General features: G+C 47.9%; 1 protein-coding gene across 3 annotated transcripts; it reads right to left on the bottom strand.

Annotated features, from left to right (window-relative positions):
- Positions 1-230: 230 nt before the first annotated feature.
- On the bottom strand, positions 231-23,354 carry POLA2 (DNA polymerase alpha 2, accessory subunit). Of its 3 annotated transcripts, XM_006179542.3 has the most exons (18): positions 23,210-23,354; positions 20,111-20,235; positions 19,787-19,878; positions 19,549-19,606; positions 16,240-16,346; positions 13,975-14,168; positions 13,106-13,194; positions 11,723-11,878; positions 11,111-11,173; positions 10,377-10,419; positions 7,496-7,620; positions 6,849-6,887; positions 6,088-6,161; positions 3,084-3,192; positions 2,708-2,814; positions 1,827-1,886; positions 1,442-1,568; positions 231-733 (listed from the first exon to the last, which is right to left on the bottom strand). In XM_006179542.3, exons 1-18 carry the CDS (start codon positions 23,286-23,288, stop codon positions 581-583), a joined length of 1,800 nt encoding a protein of 599 aa, XP_006179604.2. In that variant the 5' UTR covers positions 23,289-23,354; the 3' UTR covers positions 231-580. The 3 variants fall into 3 exon arrangements, 2 of the variants coding, with proteins under 2 accessions (XP_006179604.2, XP_014410423.2); XM_014554937.2 differs by lacking the exon at positions 6,849-6,887; XR_004323433.1 differs by lacking the exons at positions 231-733; positions 1,442-1,568 and having other exon boundaries at positions 2,708-2,908.
- Between the last annotated feature and the right edge of the window lie 80 nt (positions 23,355-23,434).

The raw sequence follows: 23,434 nt of genomic DNA, 5'->3' as shown, positions 1-23,434 counted from the left end.
CCTGGGAGGACCGCGCCGGGAGGGCCCGGCACGCAGCCAACTGCTTGCTCGGCCGCCTGAGCCCAGCACCTTCTCAGCACAGAGGCTGCAGGGGCCTTGGGAGCAGCCTGAGGAGGATGGGAGCCAGGGCTGGAACCATGCAGAAGCCCAGCATGACACTCTGCCTTCTCTGGACAGAGGTCAAGGAGGCAACATTCTTTGTTCACCAGGAAAAAGGGACAGAAGAAAGATTAGACTCAGAAGTTACAGAATTTATTTTCATTTCTCCAAAAGTTGTTTCTGTGTCTGACTCATGTAGGAAACTGCAAAGCCTTGACTTTCCTGAATGTGCTGCATCCACGGCCAATTCACTCTGGACTCCACGTGTCCATGATGAAACAATAGCTTTCTTCTAGAGAAGCCCAGCTCAGGGTGGAGGTCCAGCTGCACCAGGCCTTCCCACTGGGCCCGCTGCCCGCGGCCCTCTCCTCCCCAGCTGGCTGCCTCCTCTCCTTCCACGGGCGGGATCTTGTTGGAGGGCTGCTCCCAGGCTTTAGATGTCTTGGAGGCCCGCACAGTGGGAGATGCAAAGGGCCGAGCCTCAGATTCTGACCACCTGGGCGGCAGCACACGGACTCCGCCTCCCCTCGCCACTGTCTGCCGGCTGCCTCCTGATGTAGAGTCGGCCAAAGGTGCCCCCCACCTGTCCTTTGGTGAGGCGCCCAGGATTCACACAGATGCAGCCGAGGACATCCTGGGGAGAGAAAAGAAAGGCCAAAACTAGCAAGACTGATGTGAAAACGCTGGAATCATGTAACAGACCCCAAAGAGGATTTTATAAAATGGAAATGAAGGCAACAAAACACTTGTGAAGTCAAATAAATTAACTTAATATTGGAAAACTCTGAATGCCTTTTGAGTCTCTGAAACAGACAAAAGAAGGAGACTCGGCAGGCGGACGGTCAGCTCCCAAACTTGGAGACAAACTTGATCTATTTGTTTTTCAATGTGAAAAAAGTTTACCTCTTGGGGCTGAAGTGGCTGGTTTGGCAAGAGGGCATTGGTCAGGTGAATTTCCTGTGAGGATCTGATCCTTAGGGCAAGGCCTCAGGCGGCAGAGGTGAGGATGAGAAAGCTGCTTGGAGGTCATATCAGAATTGGGGTGTGTGTTGTGTGTGTGTGTATGAGAACCATAGTTTGAGGGCCTTCCCACCTGCCCCCGGGGCTCCCAAGCTGGGCCGACAGAGCACCATGCTCTGGGGGGAGAGGGCAGTGAGGGGACGCTGCTTACTTAAGCATTTTACTAACAGATTTGTTTTCTAGCCCTACCACCTCCCCCCAAGAGAGGAGGCCTCCGTGCCGGGCAGGAGACCCTTGAGGAGGGAGAGCTGGTACTTCTAGACTAGAAGGGAGTCAGAGATTGGCTCTGGTATTTCTGGGAAACAGCGGAGTTCACACCCACCTTCACGAAGTATCTCAGCTCGGAAGGGGTGATGAAGACATCTGGGGTGACGGGCAGCTGTGCACAGGCATAGAGATGGTCGTAGTCAATGGCCGCGTCCTCCTGGGGCGGGTAGAGCGGGTAGTAGCTGCAGAGACAGAGAGAAACGTTAGCAGCAGCGGATTTGGGGCCCCTCCCCAAAGGATCCCTCCGTGTCACTGGTCTCCAGCTTCCACAGACCATCTGTTCCTTTCCCCTCTGGGTTTGGGGGACAGGGTACAGGCTTGTCACCCCAGGGTGGAGTTCCCTGGTGCTAGCCCAGGGAAGGCTCTCAGTCAAATGTGTCAGAGCTCAGTGACCCCAAAGCACTCTCTTCGCAGTCAGCTCTTCCAGCGGGTGGGCTCACCTCCTCTGGGTCAGGATGTGCTTGAGTATTCGGCTGAATCTGTCTGAAGTTCCAGAAGAACTGGGAAAGGAAAAAAAGCAAGAAAAGGAGTGTAGAACCTGGTTTTTCAGTGCTTGCTTCTCTTCAGGGAGGACTCGAGGATTTATTAAACTAGAGAGAAGCGATGTGGCCAAGGCCTGTGACAAGAAGGTACCTCTGGGGAAGTTTAAAGACCCGCCCATAAATGGCTCGGTCTGTTTCCACACAAGAGGGGAGCCGGATGCTGGGTTCAGTGGCAAAACAGTGGGAGCCCCCTGTGATCAGGGCCGAGACAGGTCATTAGCAGCCCCGTGGCGAGGTCTGCACCAGTGTGACCCTCGCCCCTCAAGCCAGAGCCAATCAGCGCACCCGTCTCACTCAACACACGAACTGCTTCTCCCGCCTCTCCATCCCAGGCGATGGGAGAGCTGAACTGCTGAAGTGCAGCTCAACAGATTCGGCTGCGGCATCTGATCCTCTGCAGAGCTACACACTGTTCTGGGAGGGAGAACACCCCGTGGGTAAATTCACAGTCATCTTCCACAAGTGGGACATCTTATTTAAGTCACAGATGTGGCAAATGAAGAAAAGCAGATGAATTTCTATGATGATAAATTAAGTGCGAAGATGGAATGAAGGTGTTTCTTCAGGGTCTCAAACACTGTAGAGACAAGTGGTAACAGAAACACACGGGCCAAATGCTCCCTGTGGGCACCTGGAAACTCAGTGGTCAAAGGGTTTGGCAGAAAGTGCTGCTCTGAGGGCTGCCCGCTCATGACTCTGCCAAGTAGCCCCCTGGCCAAGGAAAGGACCAGGATCCGAGGGTCAGCGTCTTGCCAGCTGGGCTGGAATACACGTCTTACCTACTGATCTCCTCAGCCCCCATGTGGAACAGCAGATCGGTGGACGTCAAGCCAAAGATCACTCCATTTATGGAGAGGGTGCAGGGCTCAGACACAAACTGCACGCGCTAAAATGGGAAGGGGTGGGACATTTGCAAACCAAAGCCAGAAACTTCTTCTCCATGCAAGCTGGGGGGGTGTCTTCAAGGGCTGGGGAGATCCCTGAAAGGGGGACCAAACCAACGTACAGTGAATCACACATCTGCCTGTTATAAAGAGGTGCTTAAGACGCAGGCCCTAAGCATGCCTCAAAAAGGCATCCCCACCCCACTCCCGGGCCAGCACTGGGCCACCTTCGATTCTGGCTGCTCGCTGGTCAAGGAGGGGACGCTGGTACCTTTTTGTCCTCTCGAGGCAGGTCGGGGCAGCTGAAGGGAGGCTGTGGGTACACGGGCTCGTGGTGCACGTCTCTTAGCGACGGGACGAAGACCAGGTGGGAGCCGGAGCTACTTGGCCAAAAAACCGCCAGAAATGGAAGGAAAATGAGTGCATTGAGTGAGGACAGCTGGGTGACAGAATGCAAGTGTCACAGCTTGATACAAGACCCCACATCCACAGAAGAATTTCAGGACCGAACTCTTCTACGAACAGATTGTGAATGAAATACAGTTTGTACTAATTTACACATGACCACTTCAGTGTGTGGGCCGCCCAGAGCATACTTCCTCCTGGCTCCCTGTGATGTTCCGCTGGAGAGAGGGGGGACTACTGTTTGGGAGAAAAAGGGGAGAAGAATTTGAGGTATAGGAAATCTAGAAAGAAAAGGGTCTGACCCGAAATCCTTAGAGCCAGAGCTGGAGCCACAGTTCTGACTTCACACTGAACAGTTGCAGCTTTTAGGCATCATGCAGCCTCCCTGACTGCGGGCTCTTCCCTAGAGAGGGACCAGGCATGCCAGTCGATCCGGGGCGGGGAGACCCAACTGGCTTCTCCCAGAGCCCACCCTCCTCTCTCGCTCGGAGAATCAATGCCTTCGGTTTTTACTTCTCATCAGACTGTCTTGCAAAAATGAAAGAAGTATCTAAGAGCAACAGTAAAAGCAGAGATGACAGATGTTTCGTTTGATGGAGGCAGAAGGAGAATCTCTAGGGTTACAACATATAAGTGAAGAAAAACCCCTTAACTGTAGAGGACAACTCTTTATCCTCCTCAGCCACCAAACAGGAAGGAAAAACCCTGACTCCTAGGTTGGCTCAGCTGTCCCTGGCACAGGGGCCTATGAAAACCAACAGGAGTGAAGTGTTACTTTGGGGGCATGTTTGACATCTACCAATAGCTCTTACTCCCAGCTCCTTCTCTTGCTTAAAATGCTGTGGCCTTCCCAGGTGCAGGGACAGGTCCTATACAGGTACATAGCTGCCTCTTGTATGGGATAAAGTGTTGGTGATGGCTGTCACACTTGTCACTCGATTGTCAGACTTTTGCAACAGAAAATCAGAATCTTAAGACCAAAGGTACTTGGCAAATTAGTTATAGTCCCCCATCCCTGTAATTGTTCAAGTCCACAGATTTGGGTGCCGAAGTCTGGTAAAGAGGCCGGGGGTGACCTGATGGGGACAGCCTGTGCTCCAGATCCCTGGGGCTCACGGTCTGTGGGAGACACAGAGAGCGGAGGTACAGCTGGCCGCTGTTAAGAGATGGAACTGCTCTGTTTCGCGCAGACGCTGGAAGAGCAGCGGCTGAGGAGGAAATGGCCCTCCTGCTCATGGTTAGACCGGCTGGAGGGGGAGGGATCTGAGAGAAAATTCCAACTATGCTGAGCATTGCACAACCTCATACATCATGGTGGGAGGGTCCTCGCAGCCGCTCCCTCAAGCAGGACGTGAGCTCCTGGGTTTTCTCAGCTCTTAGGAGGGAGGTTCTTCTTCATTGGCTCTGGTTTCTACCGATAAATCAGCTTAATGCTCTGTTTCTGACCTCTCAGAATAAAACTACATTCCCCCGAAGAGCTCCGTGGATATACTGTATTGGGAAGGGCGGGACAGCTCCCCTCCCCCGAGGCGCACACTGGCTGCAGATGAAAGTGCCTGGTGGTGCTGGGAGCTCACCCCCCCGTAACAATGCCTGCTTGTTCTTTGTTTGTACCGCTGCTGTCAATACCACATGGGGGAGGAACCAAAAGCAGAACCCAAACTCAAACTGAAAGCACCCAGCCAGTGCTGGGGCCCTGCCCCAAAGTCCCTGCCTATCCCAGAGGGGACCTAGGGCTGACAAAACAGGGGCACCACCCCTGCTCCTGGTTTTTGGGGATGTATCTCCCGAGAAGCGTGTGGCTTCTCCACGTCTGACAACCTCCTTTAGGGTCACAACAAATCTGGGAAGCAAGAGGGAAGGCACTTGTGTTATCTCCCTTGGAGGAAGGGAGGCAGGGAGGGAGGGGCAGGTCCAGCTGCAGGATGTCACTGGCACGACTCCAGTGCCCTGACTCTGGGGTCAGTTAGGGAGTGTTCCTCCCCAGTCCTACGTCCAACACTGGCTCACGCTGCTGGTGCAAGAAGGTAGTATTACAACGAATCGACTCTGGAATCAGTTCTCACGGCCAGAGGGCAGAAGATTATACATCTTATTTTAAAAACAACCTTTGTTACAGACTTATTTTTAAAAGCTTAGCCTCAGGAATGCTTGTTTTTGATGCGCTCAGCTGCAGGGAGGCACATCCCCAGAGGATGTCCACCTGTACCAATTTGTTGCAAACCCTGGTTCTGGATGGGAGGGACAGGAAGTGGGGGTGTCAGCTTCCTGAAAAACTTTCTACTTCTAGCTTTAGACTCTTCCTGGAATAGACTCTGCTCTCAAATTAGAACTGCCATCTCTCCTCGCTGCTGTGGCCTTTCACAGTTCCGTCTCTTGGTCCCTGGCAAGGATTCAAGGTTCCCTCCCCCATGAGTTTCTACCATGGCTCACTTGAGGCACTGGCAGTGCCCTCAAAACAGGGGGAAGCATGCACTCGGGGAAGGACTCGGGCTTACCCCAAAACTCCTGCTCACACAACGAGCCATTAGGGCCCCCTGGGATTTGGTTGTGTAAGTCATCAAACACTCCTCAGCAGCATCCGGGAAGATCCCTGAGGAATATGAGTTTACACAAAAGGCGGGAGAAAAGGAAGGAAGTAAAGAAAGAGCAAGGGAAGAGAGAAAGCCTGTGTAGCCTTCTCCTTTCAAGTGTGTTTATCTCTGTGTTTTACAAAGATGCCTCTCGGCATCGGTGCACTTGAAGTTCAAGAGTTTTATCTGATCTCTGTTCAAAAGCATGAAAGGATGGGAACTGCCATGACTTCTGAACGGGAAGCCCTGGAGAAACTTGGGAAGCTTAAGGTTCTGTTCAGCGTTTTGAATTCTGACCTTCGTGTCCCTTCGATAATTGTTCGTAGACATTGCTTGAAAACATCCTCAAATGGGCTTGTCAGTAGACAGCTCTGCAAGAACAGAAAGGAGACAGACTTAGAGGGCAGATGGCCGGCGTCTGTTCACTTGCTGAGTGTCTGTTAGGTGACCCTGGGCACCAGCCGCTGAACAAGGAGCTGAAGGAGAGATGCAAAGATGGAAAAGCTGTGGTCTCTGTCCTCCAGGAGTGGAGTGTAGTTGGCAGCAGGAAAGGAGATGGGGGAAGAATTAACCTTCCTGAATGTGAGCTACAGGAAAGACTAGGAAGAAGAGCACTGTACAGTCTTTTCTGTGGGTTGTGTCTCCCCTGAGACAAAGGGAGGAAATGTCCTCAGAAGGGCCATTTGTGTTTTATGCTTAAAGGACAGCAAGACGTGGGTCATGGAGTTGAGGGGAGCAGCCAGGAAGGTCCTCTCACTGGCACAGCTCCAGGACCCAGTGACACCGTGCCTGCCCCTACACCTGTGCCTCAGCGACAGGCTCGGATATTTGTAACCCCCGCCCCAGCTTCCAAACTTTGTATTCTGGTGCCCTTAAATGATGCCCTTAAATTCAGTATCTTTATTAAAAATGCCCTGCAATAATGTATTCCTAATAAGCCACAGGGATTCATTTAGGTTGTAACAGATGCAGGATAAACTCCAAGATGAAAGTAACAGCAAGGGCTCAACTGAGTGCAGGTATCTGGTATCTCCCCCACCCCAACCCTAGTCACTCACCTCAACCTGTTCATGCTTAGCATCCAGGAAAGGTCCAAACTGCAAATAAGCCGGGGTGGGGGTGGGGGTGGAAACAAAGGTACCAAAAGAACCAATGAGAACCACATGGGTCTGTGAGCACCTTCCCATAACCTCTCCTAGCAGCTCTCTGCCCAGGACCCACGTGTCCCTCCAAGGCCGCCTATAGAGCCTGGAACAGGAGGCAGATGGGTTTGGGGCGCTCAGCCAATATCACAGGCAGAAGGAGCTGAGCCTTGGATGGAGGGGGCCACTGGGGCCCCAAAACTAGCTGCACTGCCTCCTACAATAGTGGGCTTTTTCCTTCTCAACCCAGCAGGGGAAATCTACCTCCATGCAGGAACTTTGAGCTTTCAGAGAGATTAGCTCACAAGTTGGAGTGATAAGACAGAGGTGAGAATGCCATAAAATCAATGAAGAATGGCAAAAAAATCTTGGGCTTTTGGATTAAGACCATACACACCTTGCCAAAGATGTAGACTAAGAACTAAAAAGTATTTTTAAAAAGGAGGAGAGTCTGACCCACTTCCTAAAAATGTAGAACCTCATTAGACTTTTTTCTAAGACCAGCTCCCCAGTTTCCCCGCTGGTGCCTCCCCAAGCAAAGCTGTCCCAGCAGGGCTGCCTACCAGGATGCAGACATCCGGCCGGTCTCGGTTGATGACAGCAATCAGGTCAAGCAGCGGGTCAAATGTGATGCTGTCAGACGTGGTGTACGGTCCACAGGCCACCAGGACCATGATCTGCTCAGAATCTAAGACAACGGATAGTTAAGGTGTTGACGAGAAGACACTGGGATGAGGGCAGGAAGGACAGTTAGGGAAAGATGCCACAGGATTCAACTGATTGAGCCTCCTAATGTGTGCAACACTGGAATCCAAGAAGAGTAAGACTTCATCCTACCCTCAAAGAATCCTCCACCAGCAGGCAGGGAGGGATAAGCACGCAAGTAACTAGAACTCGACAGACGCTCTACCGGCAGTGCGCGAGTGAGGTGGGGAGTGGAGGTGAGGGCAGGACGGAGCAAAGCGACATTCACTTACGTGGTTTCCCTGCGGCATTTCTTTTTATTGTGGTAAAATACACATAACATAAAATTTACCATCTTCACCATTTTTAAGTAAACTTTTTTGTGATATTAAATAAATTCATAATGTTGTGCAATTATTCCCCCCACCCCCTCTCCACATCACTTTCCACCTTGTATAAGTGAAACTCTGTACCCACTAGACACCAGCTCCCCACCCTCCCTCCCCCAGCCCCTGGCAACCACCATCCTACTGTCGGCTTCTATGATTTTTGACTCTAGGAACCTCGTCTAAGAGGAACCATATAGGATTTATCTTTTTGTGACTTTGCTTACATTTGATTTCACTTTGCTTACACTTGTAAGTAGTTTTCCGGGAGCAAGGGCAAGATTTGAGAGTGCTCAGTGTGAAGGGCTAGCGGGTGGTGAGTGCAGCTGGAGAATGTGGCATACTGAGGAGCGCAGGGAGACAGGTGGGTGCGAGGCTTGGAACGGGGATTCCTGTGTGATGGGGCACAGGGGCACTGTTTTGCCGACCTTCTCCTCACAGCATCTGCTTTCTTTTGGGAGGATCAGCCGTGCCTCCATAAGGCAGTTGAGGTGGGGCTATCAACCAGGTGCACTGTCCTCACCTAGCCAAGGAGCAGGCACGCAACCCAGTTTAAGTCCTTCACACTCTCCTCTGGGTTGTGGAGTCTAAAGGTAAACCATCCAAGGACAGAAAAAAGGTTGGCGCTGACCCATCCCAGTAGAGGTGCTTGGATGAGGTAGTTGGGTAACTCCTCCCACCTGGACCCCTAGAGTTACTAAACCCTAATACGGGTTAGAAGCCTGAATTTCCAGCCACCTTTCTAGTCCATGAGCTACCTGGACCTCCCCTAACAAAATCTCTTTTTCTTAAGTTAGTTTGGACTGGGTTCCATAGCTCACAACAACGAAACCCAGAGAACCTGACTTCTTAATATGCAGCTGTATTAGTTTCCTGTGGCTGCTGTAACAACTCACCACAAATCTCATGGCTTCGAACAACATACACTTGTTATCTTATAGTCCTAGAGGTCAGAAATCCCAAAATCAAGGTGTGGGCAGGGCTGCACTCCTTCTGGAGCTCTTGGGGAGAGTCTGTCTCCTGGCCCTTTCCAGCTGCTGGAGGCTGCTGGCAGTCTTTGGCTCACGGCCCCTCTTCCACCCTGAAAACCAGCAGCCTAACATTCCTAATCTCTCTGAGTATCACCCTCCTGTCCTCCCTCTTAAAAGCACCCTTGTGATTGATTACATTGAGTCCATAACAGCCTATTCAACAGCTTCCAGAGGCTTCCCTGCCACAGCTCAGGCATCTCAGCCCTGCTCGTTCCCTGAAGTCAATCTCACATCAGCACGCTTGTTGCCATAAACACTTATTTTCTGACAGAATGTGCAATGTCAGAAACTCCTAAATTTCATTCCTGATTCCAGGTTGTCTTTTAAGAATGAACTCACACAGTATTAATGTGGAGGGGTGAGCCTGTATCTCACTGCTAATCCTTAATAATCTTCTGCTCTTCTTACAAAAATGCTTGGAATTATTTCTGAAGCAAAGTTTATTAAAGCGTTTGTCTTTTCCCATCTAGGTTAGTTACCAAATAACTCTCGGCTTTCTGAGAAATCTAATTTTTAAAAACATCAGTCTCTCTTTTTCTTCCAGTTTTACTGAGATACAGTTGACATACAGCATTGTATACTTTTTTTGGCGGGGGGAGGGGCGGTTCTACGGGAGGTAATTAGGTTTTATTTTTTTTTAATGGAAGATTAACTAGAGATTGAACCCAGGGCCTTGTGCTTGCTAGGCACACACTCTACTACTGAGCTATACCCTTCCTCCACTGAAATTTGTCTAACTTTTAAATAAATTTATTTTGGAATAACTTGAGAATTGTAGAGAAGTTCCAAAGTTCCATAGTAGAGTTCCCGTATGTACACCTTCCGCCCAGGATCCACGAATGTTAACATCTGACATAACGACGATACATTTGACAAAATCAAGGAATTAACACTGGCGTACTACTGTTAACTCCTGACTTTATTTAAATGTCACTAGTTTTTCCACTAATGTCCCTTTTCTCTTCCAGGATCCAATCCAGGATATTACACGGCATTTAAAGAAAATTCTTTTTTAAATTGCTGCTCTTTAAAAAATAATGATAATAAGCTGATGCTCTTTCCCCTTTTCAAAGCAATCTTCAAATACCTGTTAAACATGAGTCTTTAAATGACACACCTTGTGGAGTCAGAACGTGGGTGATAATGCTGACAAAGCTCAGATCCCTGGCCTTCTTCACAGGGCCTGTAACACCACCAGTCTGCAGTTGCCCTCAGAGCTCCGGCACGCTGCTCTCAAACAGCTTTGGAAGCTTTCCCGGGGCCCGAGGAACTGCACTCCTGGACCATTGCCCACCACCCTCCACCCTCAATGTTGGCAAAACAACTTTTGAAGCAAAGCTTACCTCCAGCCTCCTCAGTGGGCTGATGGAATGGAAGCGGCACGCCCTTCAAATAGGAGAGAAGCTACTGTGAGGTCTTGCCCCAGGCACTGCCTTTGGTCAGGAAAGGGGTGGGTACTGAACAGGGGTGGGTTTGCTGGTGTCTTGCTCCCTGGAGTTAAAAGCCCACAAAACTGACAGTCCTGTCATTTTCCCATACTGCTCAGAGTGGCAAAGAAACCCAGGTAGTGGGAGGTCACGGCTAAACTCACGAAACACCTAGCAAAAAGCGGTAGCAAAACAGGAACCTGAAGGCACAGGGTCCTGCTGGGCGAGGATGGGAGAGGAGGGTACCTGCCACTTTTCCCTGCATCCTCTGGAAATCTGTGGAGGGCTACTGGCTACAGCAGGGACAGGTAAGCTACAGGCTGTGGGCCAAATCTGGCTACCGCCTGTCTCTGTAAGCAAACTGGCACAGAGCCACACTTGCTGGCTTCTCCGTTGTCTGTGGCTGCTTTTGTGCTACGACAGCAGGGTCGACATTATGACAGAGACTGTGTGGCCTGCAGAGCCTAAAATATTTACTGTCTTGCCCTTCAGCGGAACACTTTGCAAAGCCCTGACCTAGAGGTAGGTCCCACTCTACAGAAAATTGAGAAGCAAATAAACGGGCTCTTACAAAGGACGGGTTCTAGGACAGACAGCCGCACACACTGTGCCTGTGGCACACCGGGGAAAAGGGAGGGGCACACAGGTACCTCGTAGAGTCTGGTGGCAACAAGTTTTCTACCAGTGGTGTTGATTCCTTCCACAACCACAACCTGAAAGACAGGCAGCAGACAAGCTTGTAAAGCAGGGGCGGCAGACAGGAGGCCTGGACTAAGCTATTCTGATATAGTTAAAAGTATTGTCCAGCTGCTCTTACTCTGTAATTGTAACCTTGGGGGTATTTTTCTAGAAAACAAATCAAGGGGGTTATGGTCATGTAATAATTATGCTCTACAGAGCAATCTCATTTTTACAACACTCCTATGAGGTAAGAATTCTTATCTCCATTTTACAGATGAGGACACGCTGGCTTTGAGGGGTTAAGTACCATCTCCATAATCACCGCCTTGTGGGGTGGGGCTGGGACTGGAACCTGCTGGCAGATGCCGGAGCGACGGTCCGAGCAGGCAGGGAAAGGCGGGAATCCCCACACCGGCGTCTGCTCTCAGGCCTGTGCACCAGCTACACCACTGGGCACCAGAGGTCAAAAGCGAGGGGCAGCTGGCTGGTGACAAAATGCTTCCTCCTAGAGCCACAGCCCACCACACGTACTGTGGAGCAAACAGCACGCCCACACCCCGGTGGAGACACTCCGATCTCACCTGTCCAGGAAACAGAGAATATTCTTTGAGCTCAGAGAGATCCACTGGGATCTGAGCGCCTGAGGAGTGTTCCCGGTCTCCCTCAAGAATCACCGACTTATGGTTCAGCTTCCCGTTGCTGTCACAGCCGATCTGGCCCAGCAGAGTGACGGGCTCCTACCGAAGGGGCACATAAGAACAGCAGTCTCTGGCACAGGGGCTCAAAATCTGGTCAATATGGTGAAGAGCAAAACGGACCCCAAACAGCAATGCACGTTTTTCTTGGTGGGGCATCATTTTGAGCCCAAGGCGACCACCAGCATCATCACTGGCTCCCAGGGGTGGAAGAACCCTTAAGGGGCATCTGGTCCATCCACCACCCAAGGCCTGGACCCTTCTAAGTGGCTGCCTAAGCTGGAGCATCTCCAGCGAAGGGGAATTGCCCCCTCGGCAGCCCACTCCCTGACCTCTGGATAACTGTTAGTAACAGCTGTCGTTTACTGAGTTCACTAAACACAGGCACTGTTCTACAGGCCTGTGGGTATTAACTCATTTAATCCTCACAACCGTGACGTGGATACTATGACTGCATCCATGTTACAGATGAGAAAAAACAGCAACTGAAAGGTTAGGCATTTTAGGCAAGGTCAAACAATGGGGGAAGCCTGGGTTTGAAGCCCAGGAGTTTGACCCCAGGGCCATATCCTTAACCACACAGCATACAGCCTCTTAACAGGAAGTTCTTCACTAAACTGAGCTGAAATTACTCTCTCTGTGGCTTCCTCTGTCCTGATCCCACTCCTGGGGGGCAAACCAAGGAAGTCTAATCTTTCCCAACGAGATCGTACGTCCCAGCCTCCCCTCCACTACTTCCTCCCAATTCCTCCGAAACTTCCTTATATGACATGGTCTTTACATATCTTCTCCAACTGCAACTCCAATTTCTCCAACTCTGAATGCAAACATAAGACAGAGGTACCCTAAAGAATCTTCTAGAACACATCTCACCTTAGACTGAAAATACAGCCTAGAGAGAAAGCACTGGTACATGCCAGCAGCCAGTCCCTAATGACAAAGACCAAAGAAGGGGAGAGGCTGTGAGTCTCCGTTTCTGGAAATCCTATCCTTACTGCTGCCCTTATATCCTGGTACCTGGATGCTTAAGGCCCTCGATCTTTGCTTATATGCAAGACCCTAATCCAAGTGGAAAGAAAATGACCTTCTCTGGTCACAAAACCAGAAAGCACTTATAAATTCTTCTTCAGAAGGACACAAGTTACCAAATTCATCCAAGACAGATGTTCTAACTAGAATGTAGACACGAAGTGAAAGGAAGCAGGAGAATGCCGTTTGACCGTCAATTTAAAAATATCGATTAGGAAGGACAATTAGAGTAACTCTTACTTGTGCTGGGACTAGAAGAGGAGTAAAAGCCTCAATCTTGTAATGTTCCTTGAGTTCACTGCCAAGTTCTTCTATCTTATAGGTCAGAACTGAAATCCCAGAGGGGAAAAAATGTGTTTAAGACATTTTACTTGCCAAGAAGAGAAAATACAGCATCTTGTAAAACATTAAAGTTAGTCATTTTACAGAAGCGGGAAGGGTGCCTAGGATACCGGCCAGGCTGTATTTTCTGAAGCCCTAGTCAATTTCCTGACATTGGCTGAACCCCACCTTCCATGTGGCCACAGGGGGCCACGGGGCATGATCCCAGAGTCAGCCTGGCTCCCACCCAGCCTTCCTCTCACTCAGGTCGTCAGGGAGCTTTAGGGAAAGCCAAGCCCAACCTGGAGAACCTTCCATTCTTCACAAGGAAAAAGCCATAAATGTCTGCTCCCTTTACTACTTTAATTGGCTTCCTTCACACCGTTCAAGTGGTTGTTACTGGGAAATGGTAAAGTGATGTGATTTGGGAGAATTATTAAGAGTATCACAGAGGGAGGGTATAACTCAAGTGGTAGAGCGAATGCATGAGGTCCTGGGTTCAATCCCCAGTATCTCCTCTAAAAATAAATAAACCTAATTACCCACCCCAGCCAAAATAAAGTAATTAAATAATACAATAATAAATAAGTAAAAAAGATTTCTATATATAAAGCATATCACTTCATGTCCCTTTACTAACAGGGGCACCCAGAGGACATCTACCAACCTATATAGTAAAAGGCAACCTTGAAACTTGTTCTACCAGCCTAGCTGAAGCTTTGTTACAGACTTGAAACACTTCCAGGTAGTTTTATATCCTTCAGAATTTCAAAGAGAAAAATAATTACCTTCTCGAATGTCTAGGAGCTTCTGAAACATCGATTTGTAGCTCCTGGTTAGTGACTCTGGAGACCCCAAGACCTTCAGGCTGACGTTACTGGCTCCTCCTCTCCCAGACCAAGATACCCCCTGCACTGAGCCAAAGGAGGTAACCACCTCTCCTCCGTTACTTCTCGAGTTGTATTTCTGAGAGGGAGTAGCGCTAAATGGAAGCAAAAGACATTAACATTACTGTGTTCATGTCTAAAAGGAGGGAGGACTAAACTGAAGTCACCTTCTGGAAATGGGGATCAGAGAAACGTCAGGCTGGCCGCACATTTTATAAATTTAATCAGCTTATGGGTTTGGATATCCTGGACCTTTAAGGAATTTCAGGAATGAGGGGGGCTGAGGAATACCAGGCTGAGGAATACCAGAAGTGTTTAGAGAAGTTTAGAGACAGACATATTTTAACAGGTCTTCCCTTGGCTTAACACTAAACAAAGTGAAACAAAACCCAAACCCTGAACTGATTCAAAAGCAAGTTTTGAGTACCACATTTTCTTTTCTTTCTTAGGAATTTTTAGCATTTACTAGAACAACATCGGAGCCCAGAATGGTGGGTAAGCCAAAAGTTGCTGTGCATAATCATACCTCACAATACAGGTCACGGTAGAAACCACAACAAAATGAGGCTAAATGAAATGAATCAACTTTCCCCAGTGTCATTGGAGGTGGACGTGGAATGAATTCAGTCAGCTGTTGAACAAACACTCCCATTCTCCAAGTCTCAACTGACAAGTTCTCGTATTTCCACTTACTGGTTGATAAATCACACCTCCAAGGACACACGGGTGCTCCTGATCTGCTCAGAGGACAGTGGGGGCTTCCAACCCTTCAGCTGTGAACAGAACTTAGAGACAGGCCTGATTAAAGTGGGCTTCATTTCACGCACCAAAACTGCAGGAACTGGTCCTACGTGGGCTCCCCTGCAGCGGGTGCTGCCATCCCTTCTTTCTACAGAGGCCACAGAAAACGAGCTCAATTAATTACCAGTCTCCAGCCTGCCTCTGCCTGAATAATTTAGAAGTTACTTTCCTAAATTACAAAACCAGTTTCTGATGTCAGCTTTATGAGCGTGCATCACAAAATGACTGGGCGGTACATCGCCGGCTTCTCCAAGCACCTCCCTGCGGGGCTCCGTGGGGCGGGCATCACAGCCGGCCCTTTGACACAGTGACAGGCTCGAGTGAGGGCAGCTGTAAACAGATCTGGATTTCAGAGGGTTGCTTGTTGAGAGAACAGAACTGCTCTAACAGTGCAGGCACACCTGTGAGAATCATCTCTGTGTACCACATTCCAAAGGTGCCCTTCTAAATCTAGAAGGTTCCCTTCAGAAGCCAGTTGGAGAACCCCTGAAAGCAGAAGTGGACCACGCTAAAGTCAAATTGTCCTCTGACTCCAACTACCGCTTGTCTTGAATGACGGCTATCGCCTCCTTTCTAACATGACAGGGCTGGAAAATCTGAAGCTCTGCTCAGCCTGAAGCAGTGACTCCTGGCAGTGAGTGTGTCCCTGGCTGGCTAACATTTCTGCTCCTTAGCCTCGTCCTGACAGGGCAACACTGAAAACCTTTTCTTCTACTCAGCAGAGCTCTCGCCTATGGAATTCTCTCACGGAAGACGTGTCATTTACAGATTTCAAAAAGTCACATGTGGTCTTTGTGGATTTACAGGCAGAGGTGGCAGCAGGGATAAAATACCAATTAAGTCGGCGTAGATTCACAGTGACAAGAAAACTCTCAGAAACTAGTTGTAACCTGAGTGAGGAACAAAAAACAGGTTACGCAACATTATGAACAAAGAAACGTGCTTTTCTTTTTTAAAAAAATAAATACTTTAGACTAAAAAAAAAGAAGAAACCCAACAACAAATGAACTAACAGAAGCAGGTGGAACCCTATTTGCCTCTACTGGCAAGACGTGTAGGCCTCCCAGACTTCTAAATAGACAGGTTGCTTTCAGTAGAAGATATCAGTTCCTGATCTAGGAAATGAGCTCCAGAAAAGTGGGTGGAAAGCGAGTTTCCTTAATTACCATAAGAAACAGTAATTTTCCACACAGGACGAGAAAGCAGGGAGGGCAGGGAGCAACAGGCTTTCCGGTCAGTTCACGGCAGAGGTGAACGTCCACCCACATGCACAGAGTCACGCTGCAGAGGTGGCCTCCGCCAGGTGACCAGGGAAGGGGGCGGGCAGGCCTGCTGGTTGGCAGCGGAATTAGCTGTGCTGCATACCTTGGAGAGAAACTCGATGGCGAGAGGAGCTGATGGGGGCTCCGGGCAGACACGCTCCTCTTTGTGAGGGGGGTTTCTGGGGTAGCGATAGCTCGCTTCTGAGAACCCTGGAAACAAAACAGAAAAAGAGTCCAGTCTCTCTAGACCCAAGTTGCTAATTAAAGGTAGAGTTTCTTAGAAAGTAAGGGAGAACGGTGCCCAAGCGAAGGGCACACGCTGGGCCAGGGTTGCTTCTCCTTAAGGCCCTGCCTTCCAGGCGTTACCTCTCAGAGACATTCAGCAACTGTAACCCAGGATTCATCAGTACAGTCTCCACTTTGGAGGCAATTGTGAAAAAAAGCCAACAACATTCCCCCAGAAGGACTGCCAAGCAGGCAATCTCTCCTGTCAAATCTCTCACGTGTTCACTTTTCTTCCCCACTTCTCTTTGCTTCAGAACAGCATTGAGTTTTGCTATGTGTTTGGTTTTGACCTGTGTGGACGCATTTTCCTGACAAGGGATGGGACCGTGTTACTGCTTGTTTTGGCAAAGTCTACAACACATTTTCAAAATTTAAGAAGGGAGTGACTCCGGGCAGATAACATGGCTGAGCTCATACTTGGAGAGTATTTAGCAAATGCCTCACTGATGGTCACTGCTGTTTTCTGGGTTTTGCTCATCAGCAAGAATCCAAAGAGATGCCCAGAATGAAGGGTGAAATGCAGTCCCAAGATCTATTGCTTCCCAAAGGCTGGGATAACTGACTGTGGCCAAGAAAAGACAAAATCCTCGCCTGGACTGCAACCAGGGGGCTGGCCAGCCTGCAGACGTTTCCCTGCCCTTGGGCTCCTCCTGGCTGCGTGTTTAAGTCATGCCACCAAAGCTGCCTACTGGGGTGACTGTGCGACACATGCAGAATGGATTCAAAACCATCAGGTAGCTGGAATGGAAACTAGATTTTAAAAAGGCCCTTATGCTACCTCCCTTAAACAATAACCACTTAAAAATATTCCTTCCTAGCATTTTAATATTTTTCCAGTTAAATACAAATTCTAATAGTTACAATCTTAGTTAGATATAAACATGTTATAACTGATTTTTTTGTTCTATTTTAATTATGAGCATTTTCCCACATTGTCACAATCTTTATCCTTCTTAGTAGCTGTGATGATTGAATTGATATATAATACATCTCTATTGCTGGACGTACGGGTTGTTTGTAATTTCTGGTGATTCTACGTAATGCAGAGACAGCCATCTTCACACACATAGCCTTTTCCTATAATTCGGATTATTTCCCCACGAGAGATTCTTACTAGGGATGATTACTGGGCCAAAGGATGGAAAAGATTTTATGGTTTTGATATGTTTCCTCAAACTATTTTCCTGAAAGACCTTTCTAACATTCAGCGGGCTACAGAATTCCAGGTCTGTCTCTTAGGACAAGATAGGGTTTGGGGAGAGAGCAGAGGCTTGTAGCTCTCAGCCTCAGCCCTCGTGGTGAAACCTGACTGTGTCAGCAAACCTGCTCCAGTTACGTTCCTCAGGGATGTGCTCCCTCTAACCCAGCTCAGGAGACTCACTGATGACACTATGTGCCAGTTTATCTACCTGTAATGAGAAATACAGAGGGACCGGAGTCTCATACCCTCACATCAGCCAGAAACCCAAATTATAGCCCAGGATGCCAGTTTATTCATTTATTAGAAACATAAAGCCGACAGCATGGGAACTTCAAATCCTCAGGCTAACACAACTCTCCCTTGTCAGGCAGGACGTGTGGAGTCAAATTATAACCGGGAGAGTTATGGTGAGCACAGGGGCAAGTGTGTCAACTGCATAGCCAGATATTTAATGGTGATGAGCTAAGAGCACTGACAAAGTCACCTCTGTACCAGGGCACTCCTGCCCCCAAGACCCCACCCTGGTGCTGCTGGGCTGGGGAACCAGAGCCAACGTTGGGCTCTGACTGTCATTGTGCTGCGCTGGTGCCTGGCAGTGGTCGGGCAGTTTCCATGTGATGGGCCTGGTTCTCAGCATTTTTCATGCCTCTAGCCCAGACCCAAATTGCACTTCCTCTGAGCTTCAGACACATATTTCAAATCATTTGCTCATTTCACTCCAACTCTCTTAGCTCTGATTCTGTGGTCACAAATTTTGATCCGTAATTGAGCCTCCTAAGTACTTTTGTAGCAGGAACGGGGTGCCCTCAATACGGTATTCCAGCCATCAGAGGGGGTATACTTTAACAGGTAGTTAAATGAACTTGCATCTGACTTACGCATCAGTCTGAGAGCTGAATGATCATTTAAAGCCCCCCAAGATACAATCAACTTTGGTGCTGTGAACATTTTGGCTTTCTTGCTCCCCAAAAGGCTCACCTAAACTACTCACCTGCTTTCTTACAGCGTAACTTACTTTGAAAAATGAACACTTACTCCTGTTTAAGGATTTCCAAAAATTTCTTTCCTATAAAAGGTAACTACTATTACTGAATACACTGCTTTGGGCTTGGCACTTCACATACTCATTTTATTTTCAAGCCTTCCGCAATAGGAGATGTTATCCTCTGGCTGTCAGTTTCCTGAGGGCAGCGCACACCCATGCTTGCTTCATTCACCAGTTTACCCAGTGTCTAGTACAGTGCCTGGCACACAGTAGCTGCTCAGTAAATGAATGAATGAACCCTGATTTCATAGGAAAGAAAATGGCAGCTCAGAGAGAGAAAAGCAACTCACCCAAGGTCACCTAGGTCTTTGACTCAGGCTTTGAGGGCAATGCTTTTCCACTGCCCTACTCCACATCTCACAGTGGGGTCCAACACTCGAATTGGATTATTCAGTTATAGTATTTCCACTTGATACAAAACTAGGCAACCGTTAAAAAAGAGTAATTATGGGGAAATTGTATTTATAAAAATTCTATGATATGCTAACTGAAGAAAGTAGGATAACTGTCTACAAGGAAAGACTACCATCATGTAAAAACATCTATGTATGCGATCTGAAAGGAAGACGCACAAGTGGAAATACAGTAGGAACCGTACGATTGTTTAACTTTCTCCCTCAGAACTTCAAATGGTGTGATAATATTTTTATTTTTATTCATTTATTTCAGTTTTCTTTTTTTTTTAATTTTATTCTAAGGGGTCCTGGGGGAGGGAGGTATTTAGGTTTACTTAATCTATTTCTAGAGGAAGTACTGGGGACTGAACCCAGGACCTCGTGCATACTCTACCACTTGAACTATACCCTCCTCCTGATAATATATTTAGAATAAAGAAACAAATGTGACTTATAGAATGTAATTTCCAAACACTGTGCACGCACCTTGGAGGGGGTGGTGTAAGAGTTCAAGAGGGTCTCCTCTTCCTCCTCCACTTCAATTCTAAAAACGTTGGTTAAGAGAAACAATAAACTTCCACCCAAAATCTAAGGCAAGGGTTGATTAAATAAGAAATCTGAGTATTAGTTACACTTATTGTTTTTAAGTTGCATGTGCAACGATAGACAAATGATAAAATGCAGTATGTCGCTTGATGCAAAGGCCTTCAGCAGCAAAGGATACAGCTCTTGTATGGAAACAATGTCTCTGGCTCCTGCGTGCCTGCTGTCCCTGGAGGCAGTGTGCCCAGCTTTGGACAGCCTTTTGCTCAGAAACTGAGGAATAAAAGATAATGAGTTATTATTCCATAGTCAAGTAATAAAGAAGGTGTCTTCCATAGCCATGAGGTAATAACAGGCAATTGAAATACAATCAAAGATATAAAATCCCTCAAAATAAGAAATAAGAGGCCTGAATCCAAAGCCCCTACTCTTCTCAATATACCATGCCGCCTCCTGGATGAGCAGAAACAATTACATTATTAGTTTGCTTACAGTTTGTTCTTACCTCATGTTCAAAAGAGTTCAGGACCTCTGAGGTGAGGCCGTCTTTGCGAGTGCTCGTGCAGAAGGCTATCAGCTCGCCCACCATCCCCTCCTCATTCTGCCCGTACAGAACGCACAGCTCTGCCACTGCAGGAGGGAAAATTTGACGCGTAAGAACTTACTGCATTTCCTGTAGCTTCCAACTTGAGAAGTGAAAATAATCCTCTATTTATTCAATCAGCATTTATTCAGCACCCCCTAGGGACAGGCACTGTTCTACGCAGGAGAATACGCAGTGAACGAGAAAGAGACGGACCCTTCCTCATGCAGCTTACTACTGGGGGAGACAGAAAACAAACAAATAAGAAAATATGTACGTTGGATGGTTAAATGTGCTTTGAAGAAAAATAAAGCCTGGAGAGGGATGAGGGAGTTGGGGGAGGGGCTGGCAATTTAAACGGTGACTAAGGTAGGCTTCGTTGAGGAGGTAACATTTGAGTAAAGACTTGAAGGAAGTAAAGGAGTGAGTTAGGCAGTGTTGAGGGGAAGAGCTTTCAGGAGATGCAAGGTCAGCAAGGCCTTTGTGGCTGGAATGAGGAAGGAGACAGAAGATGAGTTGAAAGGGTAAAGGGGGTGCAGACTGTCGGCCACTGTCATTACTCTGAGCAAGCTGGGAAACCCCTAGAGGGTGTGAACGGAACAGTAACATGATCTGACTTCCACTTAACAGGCTCACCCTGGCTGCTGTGTTAAGCAGTCTGAAGGGGACAAGGGCAGAATCAGGGGACCACCTGAGAGAATCGTGGCAAAATCCAGATGAGAGATGATGGTGCTTAGATCAAGGTGGTGGCAATGGAGGAGGGAAGAAGTGGTTGGATTCCAGACAGGAAACATCCTGAAGGTAAAGCCAGGGGGATTTGCTGACTGGATGTGAGGTGTGAGGAAAGAAAGGCGTCAAGGATGATGCTGTGTTTTCAGCCTGAGTACCTGGAAGGTGCAGTTACCATTAACTCAGGTGGGGAGGCAGCAGGAAGAACTATGCGGAGAGGGAGCAGGAGCTTAGCTTTAGACACATGGAGTTTGAGATACCAATCCGACATCCAACTGGAGACTTCTTGTAAGTAGACCAGCCTGCAGTTCAGGCAGAAGGTCTGGGCTAAGATACAAATTTGAAAATCATCAGCAAATACCTGAATGTAAACCCACGAGACTAGGCAAGATCACCAAGACAGTGAGTGTATCTTGGGGCTCGGATAGGGATGAACCTGCAAAGCCTGAGAGGCAGGCGGTGACAAGCAAGATAGGAGAACACCTGGGAGGGGTGTCCAAGAAACTAAGAGAAAAATATTAGATAAACAACAAGTTTATCCTGCATAGCACAGGGAACTATATTCAATATCTTACAGTAACCTATAATGAAAAAGAATATGAAAAGGAATATATGTATGTATATGTATGACTGAAACATGATGCTGTACACCAGAAAGGGACACAACATTGTGAACTAACTATACTTCAATTAAAAAAAAAAACAAATTAAAAAAAAAAAAAGGAAAAGGACACAATAAATAGCATTAAATGCTGCTATTCATCCAAATGAGGATTGAAAATTCATCACTGGCTTTAGCCAGGTGAAGGTTGTGGGTAACCCTGAAAGAAGCAGTTTCAGTGAAGTGGTGGAGATGAAAAAGCTGACTGAAATGGGCTTAAGGAGGAAAAATTTGAAGACGCAAGTATAGGCAATCCTTTTGAGGTGGTTGCTGTAATTGGGAAGGAGAGAACTGGAGTGAGAATTGGGGACAATGCAGTATTTAAAAGGTGGGAATAAGAACAACATTTCTATACTATTAGGAAAAAAATCTTACAGAGAGAAAAACAGAAAACACGTAAGAGCAGAGAATGACCGGAGTGATGCCCTTAAGAAGGTAAGAAGGAATGGAGTTTAGGACTCAAGTGGAAGCTGTGGCTTTTGCTAGAAATACAGAGAAGTTCTTCATTGTAATGGGAAGGAGGCAAGGTAGGTGGCACAAACACAGGGAAGTGGAAGTAATAGTGGTATCTTAAAGAAGTTTTTTAATTCCTATTTTCTCATCGAAACAGGAAGTAAGTTCATCAGCTGAGAGCGAGAGTGGGACAGAGGCTGTTAAAGGAGAAGGTAGAAAATAGTCATCAGGAGACTCAGAGTGGACAGACCAGGGAAATAAGGTGACTGTCAGACAAGATTAACGTTCCACTGAGGTTAGTGATTATGAATTCAAAGTCTTGAATTCCAACAGCGTTGCCAGTGCAGCCCCAGGGGAGAAGGAAGCAACAGTATTCTAGTCTCTCACAAATGATCATGTTTGCGTTCTGGTTTTATATATTAAAAAAGAAGTTCAAAGCGTTGATGAATGATTAAGGCAGGTGTACAATCATCCTGATTCTAAAACTGAGAACGTCCACATCTCCCAAGACTTCGCTTCCAACTCCGTACGCTGTCCCAGAGCCTGACCAATTCGATGAACCAATATAATGGAGCACTAGACTGCGGGACAGGAGACCTGGTTCACAGACCAGCTCAAGCAACTAACTCTCCTTATCTGTTTCTCCATCTGGAAACAGCTGACAACCTCCTTAAAGTTCTTTCCCAAGCCAAAATTCAATTTTAGGAACCCATTTCAAGGGACTCATATTTGCACAGATCACCAACAGCTTTGATGAGAAATGACGATCAGCAGACATTTAGGGAGAAGCCAGGAATAAAAAGCTACATTTCAAAACCCCAACATCTCTTGCTTTGTTTTTGAGGCTTAAACAGTTTCCAACCTCAGAGATGTTGTCTAGCCTCCTGCGAACCTGGCCTGTCCCAATTCCACCTTTCTGAAACTGCACTGATTTAAAATTGTGCTTCATGTTCTTATTTTTGAGTTGGGAGCCAAGCAGAAAGACTCCTGTGGGCATTTCAAAGTCCTCACATCCCAAATCTCAAAACTCAGTTTAATTCATCTCACAAACATGGAGAAGTCCCATGAGGGCTTGGGGGGAAACTTGGAAGCACTCCCTTTTTGGTTCTAGGTGACTGGGAATATGGAGCAAGAGCGTGGACCCGAGCTGGGGTCCGGGGAGGGGTCAAGGGACTCACATCTCTCAATCAGAGCCTCTTCGCATTCTAGGCCGAAGATCTGCAACTCCTGCACCAAGAGCTGGGCGGACACAGCCATGATGACCCAGGAACGGGGCCAGGCCCTCCCAGCTCCGGCTTGACTCCAAGAAACGCAGGGGCGTGGAGACTGACGAGCCTGACGCCGTCCCTCTGATCCTTTCACTCTTCGAGAGACCGAGACGAAAAGTGACCAAATGGCCCAAG

The sequence above is a fragment of the Camelus ferus genome, chromosome 10 (genome assembly GCF_009834535.1).
Source record: "Camelus ferus isolate YT-003-E chromosome 10, BCGSAC_Cfer_1.0, whole genome shotgun sequence".
Lineage (NCBI taxonomy): Eukaryota > Metazoa > Chordata > Mammalia > Artiodactyla > Camelidae > Camelus > Camelus ferus.
The sequence above is the reverse complement of the archived record's forward strand: the minus strand, read 5'-3'. Positions and strand labels throughout refer to the sequence as shown.

Bases quoted from the DNA above. Each gene is read 5' to 3' on its own strand.
- POLA2 (XM_006179542.3), bottom strand. From the start codon at position 23,288: ATGGCTGTGTCCGCCCAGCTCTTGGTGCAGGAGTTGCAGATCTTCGGC. The intron at 19,607-19,786 runs GTATCCTTTGCT...CAACGTTTTTAG, and splicing joins ATTGTTTCCATACAAGAGCT to AATTGAAGTGGAGGAGGAAG. The intron at 6,162-6,848 runs GTGAGTGACTAG...CTGTTCTTGCAG, and splicing joins CTAAGCATGAACAGGTTGAG to AGCTGTCTACTGACAAGCCC.